Raw genomic sequence first — 10,171 nt, 5'->3', positions numbered from 1 at the left:
GAGCATCTATCAGTGCGGTAGATGCTGCCGAGATCCATTGTTTCTCCCTAACGTTATGGTTTACCTTATTAGCGGATATCACTGCTGAATTCCACAGCTTTTCGGAAGTCATTTCACGCTGCCTCGGGGTGGACACAACTTACATGGCTGCCTAACTGTTTTTCTAGTTGTTCCTGAAATATATTCTTAGCTTGCCTACCATTAAGTAGAACCCTTAGAGGTTTCCCTGCAGTGTCTTTCCTACGTCCAGTAAGACGCAGACAAATACGTGCTCGCACTAGAGCATGATCTGAATCTAAGCATGTGCCCCAGAATGAGCGACAGTCTTCTATCGAGCCCCTCCATCGGTGGCTGATAGCGATGTGATCTAATTGGGTCCAACGTTGGGACGAATTCGGGGGTCGCCAGGTCAAAAGATGTTTTTCCTTATGCTTAAAGTTAGTATTTGCAAGAAATAGGCGGTTATCTGAGCATAGCTGCAGCAGACGGTCGCCATTATCTGTTCTTTTCGCCATGACACCATAAGATCCACCCAGGTGTCCTTCCCTTTCACTTAGTTTACCTACTTGAGCATTAAAGTCACCTGCTACTATTACTACATCAGAACGCCTAGCTTCTCGGAGAAGGTCAGAAAGTTTCCTGTAGAACTCATCTTTTATATCGTCTGAGCTGCAGTCAGTGGGAGAGTAGGCAGAGACGACGAAGAGGCAACGACGAATTTCCCTATCTTTCCGAGTCCTTACTGATCCGTTTAGTCGAACAGCGCATAGACGACTGTCTACTGGGATCCAGTCTAAAAGAGCTAGTTCTGCCCTAGGACTTAATGCTATACCTACTCCAGCGAGGCCACGGGAAGCAGCGTCAGGGCTTCCAGATACACGGAGCGTGTATCGAGATGAAACTTTATTTTGATTAGGTGCGGTCAAATGAATGACACTACTCGGATCTTGTATGCGCGTTTCGGAGACGCAGCACACATCGATGGTGTAAGATTCTAGAGTTCTAGCTAAGGAAGCCTGTTGTCCTATTTGGCACATTGTTCGGGCATTGCCCTTAAATGCCCTGGTACGGCTAAGGGTGGGAAGAGTCAGTTCTTCCTCTTGAAATGCTCTCACATGGCCACACCAATACAGCTATTGTCAGGGAAGTCCTACCCACTGCCTGCTCGCGGTATTGCTGATGTTTACGAAATTGAGAGGACGAAAAGCGAATGTCCGGTGCTTTAACCGGGTTGGCGGATATGGAGGATCCACTTACGGGGCTTGGAAAACCCTGATTTCAAGCCAATGGTGCACATGGGCTCCAGGATTCTGAAGGAGAAAATGGCGTATGAACCTATGGCTGGTCACCGGCTACCATGGGACTGAATCTCCTAAAATTGCTTCAGTGCTTTGTGGATTAGACCTTTAGGTCAAAGGCTACGGCTATGACCCCCTAAGAAAACCGCCTGCCTAGATTTGGGCACCCGGGCAGTATCACATCCCTCACACATTTCAATGGTAACTGCTACTGGCCTCGCTGTTATTGTATGGCGCCCCCTTGTACCAATGTTTATGTGTTCAAATAAATAATAATAACTTGGGTATTAAATTCACCTGATACGAGTACTATGTCTGAGTGCCTAGCTTTTTGAAGAAGTTCAGAAAGTTATCTGAAAAACTCATCTTTCACTTCATTCGGGCTGCAGTCAGTGGGAGCATAGGTAGAAATGACGAAAAAGCAACAAAGGGGGCCCTATCCTTCGGAGTTCTTACGGAGCCGTTTAGCCGAACAGCACATAGGTGATTGTTAACAGGGATACAATCTAAAAGTTCTTGTTTTTTCCTCATACTTAGTGCTATGCGTACACCTGCCAGTCAACGAGAACTTGCCATGGGGTCGCCAGATAAAAGGAAGATGTATCTTGTCAGATCCCCGTTTCGGTTAGGTAAGGTGAATGACCATACTAGGATCCTGTATGCGTGTTTTGGGCACAGCATATAACAATGGCACGAGGTTCTACGGTCTTAGCCAAGGAGGCTCGCCGGTTGACTTGACATAGGGTGAATACGTTTTATTTATTTATTTAAACACATACATATTGGTACAAAAGGGCACCAGATACATATGCGCCACACAAAATAGTGAGAATGGGAGGAGAAAGGGGGGGAGATGCGTATATATAAAAGAAAAAAGGATGAAAAAAAAGAGAAGAGTAATGATGGGGGAACTGAAACGTACAACCAGAAGAACTCTCTCAGTTAAGAAAGTTATAATCACTCTTTATGAAGAAAGTAAAAGGTTACAGCAAGCTTGCCACTGGCTTCTATTCTGAGCCATATCTGATAACGTCTCTAGCCACTGTGTTGCACCATCTCTCAGACCCCAGCCAGGGAGTCGTGAAGGACCAACAGAAGCTAACCCTTTGCAGCTTTCTTTCATGCCACGACACCATGTCATACACTGACCTCCTCTCGGCTTTTTCCAACCAGTCCCAGAGTCGGCAAATAATACACGATGTGGAATTCTCTGGGACGACATTCGTAAAACATGTCCAAGCCACCGAAGTCGATGTTTCAAGATGGTGACACCAATTGAATTATCGTCTCTGCGCCCGAACACACGATGCCGAACCTCTGCATTACTAACATGGTGTTGCCACTGGATGTCAGCAATCCTTCGGAGACAACGATGATCGAACACAGAGAGTCGTTTAACATCCTCAACTCGGAGAGGCCAGGTTTCACAAGCATAGAGCAAAACTGCTCTCACCGACGCGTTGTAGATCTGACCTTTTACAGCCAGACTAACATCACGAAGGCGCCAAAGATGGCCCAGATTGGCATAAGCCACTCTGGCTTTCATTATACGTGCATCGATCTCATCACTCACACCACCACCAGCACTTATGTAGCTGCCTAGATACACGAACTTCTCAACTACTTCAATCTGCTCACCATCCACGGTGAGTACAGGATTAGAATCCTGCCAGTCTTGTAGGAGTACTTTGCACTTGGAAGGTGCAAAGCACATGCCGTACCTGCGGACACTGATTGCCAACTGATTAAGTGCGGATTGCATGCCTTGGGCATTATCGCACAGTAAGACAATATCATCCGCATACTCAAGGTCGAGAAGTCTTTCTCCAGGCAGCAGATCCACACCGCCATTAATTACATCCATCAGAGCTGTTTCCAGAATGTCGTCGATGGCAAAGTTGAAGAAGAATGGTGAGATTGGGCGACCCTGCCTAACCCCACCGCTCTTTAACCGACTTGTCTGGTATGGTAAGACTGTCAGGAGCGATTGTTACAGCCAGTATAGCCCGATCGGTTTATCACAATAGGCAAGCCCGACCATCACGTTAAAGTAGCGGCAATGGTCGGGATCTCCCTGTCAGAAGCATATAGAGCAATGAAATAGTATGATTTACTACATTTTCCAACTTCAAATCATGGGAAGGGTGGCATGTATTGGGAGAATGAAAAATTTCAATTAATTCAACATTCTCGTCGCAAAAAGCAGAAGTGTAGTCCATATAATAATTCGGCAGGAGGCAGTAACCATTCATAGCTGAATAAACAAACTTCAATCTACTTTCGTCTTACAACTAATATTGAATTTTCGCTTGATTGGGTTCGTTCAAACGCTGGTAAACTAGTGTACCCAATTACGTGGTTTTGTAAGAATAGCTGTTTGAAGCAGGATGCAAATCATGATAATTAACATGAAGAGAAAAAGCCGAAGAGCCTTTTGCTGGGTACTGATCTTCATTACCACTAAATACTTACGTCAGATCTGTTTCCGGAATATCATCGATGGCAAAGTTGAGGAAGAGTGGTGAGATTGGACAACTGAGCCAAACCTCATTGCTTTATTCAAACAATGAAGAGAAGTGGTTGTATACCATCACTCTGGCTGATGTGTTTGTGTACAGACTTCAAAATATCAATGTACTTCTCGGAGGACACTGCTCCAAAAGACAATCTCAAAGGACGATTTAATCCAACAAATCAAACGCAACATTGATGTCAAGAAACATAGAGACTTTTAGCCTTCACGAACTGTGACAAAGCAAAAACATTCGCCGGAGGGTGATATGATTAACGACTTGATCTAAAATCAGTCAATTTCACTAGTTTTGTACAATCCGCGAAGCACGGCGAACGTCAACAGTTTGGATACGATCGAAAGTAGACTTAATGTGCATTAATCACTGTATTAACAAGACAGGCCAATTTCAAGCACAGAGACGGTGACTGATTCATTCCGAAATATTAGGACACTGTTTTCCTAACATTTTCGAACAAGCAATTTAGTTCTCTGATCAGGTGTGCGCTATCATTCTTAAAATAAGACAGGGTCATATCGTTTAGGCCTGATGAATTTTGTAGCTTCAGCAGTTCCTCGTAAACTTTCACTTCGTAAGATGGCCCGGTTGCAACCGACCACTACAAACAAAACCGTCTGCAAGAACAATAATCAGCTTACCAATCTTGTGTTAACGCTTTCTGGAGCCATCTAAGTCTAACACCATGAACACTAAGAATGTGTAATATAACTAGATCTTCAGTGAGTTTTGGATATGGCATAGATAGATCAAGGGAGAGGATCTAAAAAGCTCCTTTTAATTTAATAATATTCTCGCAATTCCCCAAAAGTATAAAGTATGAAGCACGCTACGTTCGATAGTCCTAATGACATAAATGGCATCATTTGTACAAGTAAAACTACTAGATATCTTCAACATGCATGAACATGTAGTACATAAATGAGCTGTGTTTTTTTTTCATTATTTCGCCGTCAAGCTGAAGAAAATAACTTACTTCCACGATCTACTATAGCTGCCAGAGGGTAAAGCCCTCGATCAACCGGACAATCAGTAAACTGAACAGGTTCCGTCAATTCTTTTTGAAGGTACGTCACTATATTCTTTGCACTCATTCGTTCTGGGTCAGATCCACCTATATCACGTGCTACTCGTAAACCCTCTTCCAAACACCAGGCTAATCCAGTCTATACAGTTTAGATAAAGTAAAAACTAAATCAAAACCATAGTTCATGAGTAAATAATTACAAATACATGTAAATACATTAGTTTCGGAAAGTAAAAATGACTATGGATGATGAAGTAACAACAGTTATTAACTGGTTAACTCAAACGCTAGTGTACGATTTAACAAATTCGATAACTAACTCAACCACTAAGTAGACCGTTATACATTTCCAGAGCGAGTGATTTTACTGATAGGTGGAATCTCTAGATAAATCGAAGTGCGCATTACAGAGCTTCAATATACAGCAGTAAAAGTCACAGCTTTATTAGGAGCCAAATAGAACTAGTGAATAGAATACAACAGGTGATCCATATGAACAAGTTTTGTAAACTGACAGATTAAGAAAAAGTTTAATCAAGATAACGAAGTAAATTACAACCGAATAGAAATAATTTAACGTAATGTTTAACATACAAACCCGATTGATGGATTTGTGGAGATACTAGAGAGACACATGTCCCAGAACCACTTATATACTTTGCAGTTATCTTTGTTTTCTACATTATTTGTGTGCAACACCACTTTTAGATATACTAGTTAACTGTTGCTAATCGTACACGACCAGCATCATAAGCGTTGTATTATTGTTGTTTAAATACATGGTTTGGATAGTGATACAAGAATATGGTCATGATGCGTTAAACATGAGAGAAAATAAGTTTGGTTCGATGTGTAACTCTCAATCACTTAGACTACATTGAGTAAAGTAAAGGGACAGCCAATATTCTGTTGCTGTCCAAGTTACAGAATGAAGTAACTGAGACATGACTGAATTGTAGTTTAGGAACTCAAACCAAACCAGGTAAAAACTACATAAAAAGACATGACAAACACCAAGCCTGAACAAAGACCATTGCTTACGACAATATTTCATAAATAACCAATTTGTTCCAAATACTAAAGTATTAACAACAAAAAAGAACAATAAAATCTTACAAGTTTCTCGTGGTCTACTGCGTAATGTGTCCCAGAAAACCAACCCAGGACTTCAGCTTTTTGTGACTGAATAGGTTTTGTACATGTGGAGCCTTCCTGACGGTCAAACTCACGAACTTCGAGGGGCTGATTACATAGAGAAAATTTAAAATTGGTGCACTTATTTTACTGATGCTGCATACATTTTGAAAGTTTGTTATAATAAATGGCAGTTAAAAATGTGTTTAAACTCCCCCCACAGATAGTTCACCTCTTGAAATCATCATTACAATTCATTAACGATATCGAGAGGAGATAAGCAAGAGGAAAACGATAACAGAAGGAGGCAACAAATCGCTTAAGAGAGTAATGGACGGGTAAAGACAAGACAGAAATACAAGGGTATTGGATAAGATATAAGGTTAAAATGAACGTTTTTATAGGGTTTCTATTGGTTTTGGGCTTTATTATTAACTTCAAGAACCCTTTCACCAATTAGATTGCAAAGACGAACGTAACGTCCTCGTTTAATTTAAACCCTGAATGAACGATAAGCGAACGAGACGTTAGGTGATATGAACCATTATCGCTCGCAATGCCACAGGAGTATTCACTTTCCGCGGATCATAATTTTGCAAATTTCTTGTAATCAGTGAAAAGCAACTTTACTTTCAATAACATATAAAATACCACTCAACTAAATATGGTACGCATAGAAAACTTTGAATCAGTGAAACCACATAATTGATTCGATGTGCGAAAATAAGGGCAGGAAGAAATCGGTCCCATACATATACTATAAAATGCTTATCCAACAACAAACTTAACATTAACGTACAGTGACCCAGATTGACACAACACACTTTTCACAAAGTATTACTAAATTGTACGAGACTGAAAGTTTAACATCAGTTATACAAGTTCTAGCATGGTGTTCAATTGAATGTAGGAAACGTGATTGAGGTTTATCATCATGAGTTAAATTATAACAAGAGTGGCAAACTCGAGAAAACTAGATGGTACAGTTAACCAGTCAATATATATTTGTTTATTCTATTCGCGATGTATACTACCGACATTAAGAGTTTGTGAAGTTAAATGTCGAGCGTACCGGGGATTTGGAAGCGAGTTTTCCTCTAGCTCAGTTATCATAAAGTAGAATTGTCTCAAGCATTTCGTAACTAATGCACTAATTAAACCGTAAAAAATAATTCGAAAAAAAATCGAATACTTACCACATACAAAGCATGCAAAGCACCGAGCAAAGACGCCAAACAAGAAACGGATGGTTCAAGCCAACAGTGCTCCAACTTTTTAGCCGTCTTCAATGGACCCAACAGAAGGAGCGGTCTTTTAGATCCAATTTTGATAGCTCTAAAGAAAAATATACAACCCATTTAGAATAGTGTAGGATTTTGATGAAGTATAAGTGCACTCCGACTGACAAATACCTTGTAGAAACATGCAAGACGTTCATTGAATTCAGCTATAGATTATATGACATGAAGCAATTTTTATGAATGGTAGAATAAGGCTACACCATGTTTGTATGTTAACCACACATCTGAGAAAGAATAGTTTCATACCACGCTGAAAGATGTGTAGTTTCCGAATGGTATTATGTTCAAAATACAAATTACAACATTAAACTTAGTTAAGGAGAAACAGAGAACTAAACTCCTTATGATCTTGTGGCTGAGCTATGAATGCTTGGGAAGTACTACTGATCTTGGTGAAGTATACAGTTCTATGAGGCTGTGTTAAAAAAATGCATGTTCATCACACAAATTAAGTTCCGTTGAGAGTGCGTCTTCAACGCAACAATTCTGAGTAGTTACATGGATACAAAACAACTAGGTTATTGCTGGTATCGTTTTGCATCATTCCGAACCTTGATAGGTGACATATTTCACATCAAAACAAAGGTGCATAGTATGATAAACCATGCTGTTACGTAATTGGGCATACCTAACTTTCAGCAGACGAGAGTGAAGAGACTCGATGGTTTACCTCCAAAGGTTTTTAAGAATGATGAAAGATTTTTAACAGTCAAATTGACTGAAATACTATTGGGATGTCTGAAGCTAGGGCAAATCTTACCCGACAGGCCTCGACGGCTGGGTGTCTCAGTCTAGAAATAACTAAAGTTTTCTTATGATAACGGAAAAGGAAACGGTTTGACCAATATAATGTCTAAAGTATTAACCTTAACGATCATTTGATGATTGTCTGGAACTAACGAATAAGAAACTCGCGAAGACCTGCGTGAGTTTAGATATAGATGAGTGTACATAAGTCAATCATTTTTCATTCGTCAGGCTTTAAAATATTGGCATACTTACCGCTTACAGCCGTGACTCCTTCTAAGGAAACATACTGCTATTAGACTGATGTGTCAATGAGAAACTAATGGGAGAGAGCAAAGCTATTGAATGCATTTCCCATCTTGCTTTTTTACGAAGTTTCATCAGATCTGGTTGATTGATGGCCGATTTGATCTCAGCACTAATTCAAAAAGCTCATCTAGTTTGTGCCAACTTGTGGTATAGATGAGATATCCGTCTGCCAATGAAGGGACGAGTATACTACGTAGCAGTCCGCTGTATCGCTTTAAAGACGCCAAACAAATAAAAGACATTGGTAAATCTCAGGTTCTTAACCGTAGATTTATCTAAAGGATTGCTAGTGCATGTTAGAAACACAGAGCGATGAAAAGTTTAGACCTACAGTACCAGACAAAGGTAGCAAATCGATTGATAAGATCCTGGATACATATCATTTGAGAAAGTCAGGAAATATATTACGTACGCCCAATCAACACCTAACTAACGTGTAATGATGGTTTTTAGAAGTAAGGAGAAAGCTACCTAATCTCCCAACTTCGGGGAAAAATTTATCCGTTTTGGGGAAGCTGCTATAGAAAATTTTGGGAGAGTGACACAAAAACCCCAAAATTTCACCAGATTTGAGGAAATTCCCCAAAACTTTGTGGTTTTTCCCGAACTTTGAGGAAACCCCAAAATAGGGAGATTGGGTAGGTGTGCCAAAGCTCAAACGTCGTATCAGTTGGTGGAGCTACTTACTGTTTGTTACTTTACACAATTATGGACTCGCTTACCGTACTTTAGTTGTTTATTTTGAACCTAACGTTCACCTCCTTTATTCTAATTTTACACTATTTTATACATACCCACCAGATGTTTGCTGAGTAACGTGATATCTGTTCGTTCCAATAAACATCTTGAGACGAATATGGACCCACGTATACTCAGAGTACACCGACCTACATATGACTGAGCTTACTAGGATCAGTGCTTTAAAGTGACCAGACTTAAACTACATGAAACCATGTATTAATGATTTACATAAGCTTGTCATGAAGATATTGGAGATAGTGAGGTCAGAATTCAGCAAATAACTTGACCAGACATATGACTGATTAGGTGATGGGAGTTGTCTACCTTCATATAGGTTCTTTCAGGTTGTGACCACGTGCCTTAAACCTCACCTTTAGAAAGGTGAGGTTTAAGACAGTATAAAGTATACTTACTGAGATATACCTTTCGTCGATGCTTCAGTTATTCGACGAGCATCATCAATGTCTTGATCAAGGTGACCAGTAAACGAAACGACCTAGGAGAATTTATAAATGAACATCAACATACCAAACGTTTAGATGGTAAAGAGCGACAAGTCAAGGTGTGGACATCTGAACAGAATTTCTGGTTCACCTAAAAAGGAGTATATAACCCTGCACCACACACACCTGTGATGCTTCTTGTAACGTTTCAACCAGAGGCGTGAACGAGAATGCATCTGAAACGTCTTCAACTACAAGTACAACAGAATCGTAGTCTTGAGAACATAGATCTGATGTGACCACAGGCCGTATTGACTCGCGATGTGTCATAACAGCGACAACTGACCTTGAACTGTTTAAAACGACAAACCGAGATCTACAGAAAAACCGGGAACTAAAGAAATGATTTTGGGTAGACCTTGAAAGCTGATTTGTTATGCTTACCTTAACGTAAACAAACTGTGAAATAGCATTACAAGTGAGTGAGTATTATAAGCACGGAGGTGACCTTGGGAGAGTATTCAATGGTGTTCGTTTGAAAAATTCTTTTCTCTCATATGTTCTGTCTCTTCACACAACTCCTTGAACACATGAACTTTCTCCAATTGAAACTAAGTAGTTTCTTCTTGACTCAACCTAG

At 40.3% G+C, this 10,171-nt stretch overlaps 1 protein-coding gene across 1 annotated transcript in view; it reads right to left on the bottom strand.

Annotated features, from left to right (window-relative positions):
• Smp_083870 (PwLAP aminopeptidase (M17 family)) overlaps positions 1-9,889 on the bottom strand; it is a 19,897-nt gene extending 10,008 nt beyond the window's left edge. The window contains exons 1-6 of the mRNA XM_018791457.1: positions 9,718-9,889; positions 9,617-9,682; positions 9,502-9,584; positions 7,187-7,325; positions 5,973-6,098; positions 4,806-4,995 (exon numbers count right to left, since the gene is read on the bottom strand). Coding sequence (XP_018645401.1) covers positions 4,806-4,995; positions 5,973-6,098; positions 7,187-7,325; positions 9,502-9,584; positions 9,617-9,682; positions 9,718-9,861 — 748 coding nt within the window. The 5' untranslated portion in view covers positions 9,862-9,889. The remainder of the gene's footprint in view (positions 1-4,805; positions 4,996-5,972; positions 6,099-7,186; positions 7,326-9,501; positions 9,585-9,616; positions 9,683-9,717) is intronic.
• Positions 9,890-10,171: the final 282 nt, after the last annotated feature.

This window comes from Schistosoma mansoni (assembly GCF_000237925.1).
Source record: "Schistosoma mansoni, WGS project CABG00000000 data, chromosome 3 unplaced supercontig 0044, strain Puerto Rico, whole genome shotgun sequence".
In the NCBI taxonomy this organism is placed as follows: Eukaryota; Metazoa; Platyhelminthes; class Trematoda; order Strigeidida; family Schistosomatidae; genus Schistosoma; species Schistosoma mansoni.
This window is presented reverse-complemented; position numbering and strand designations above follow the sequence as displayed.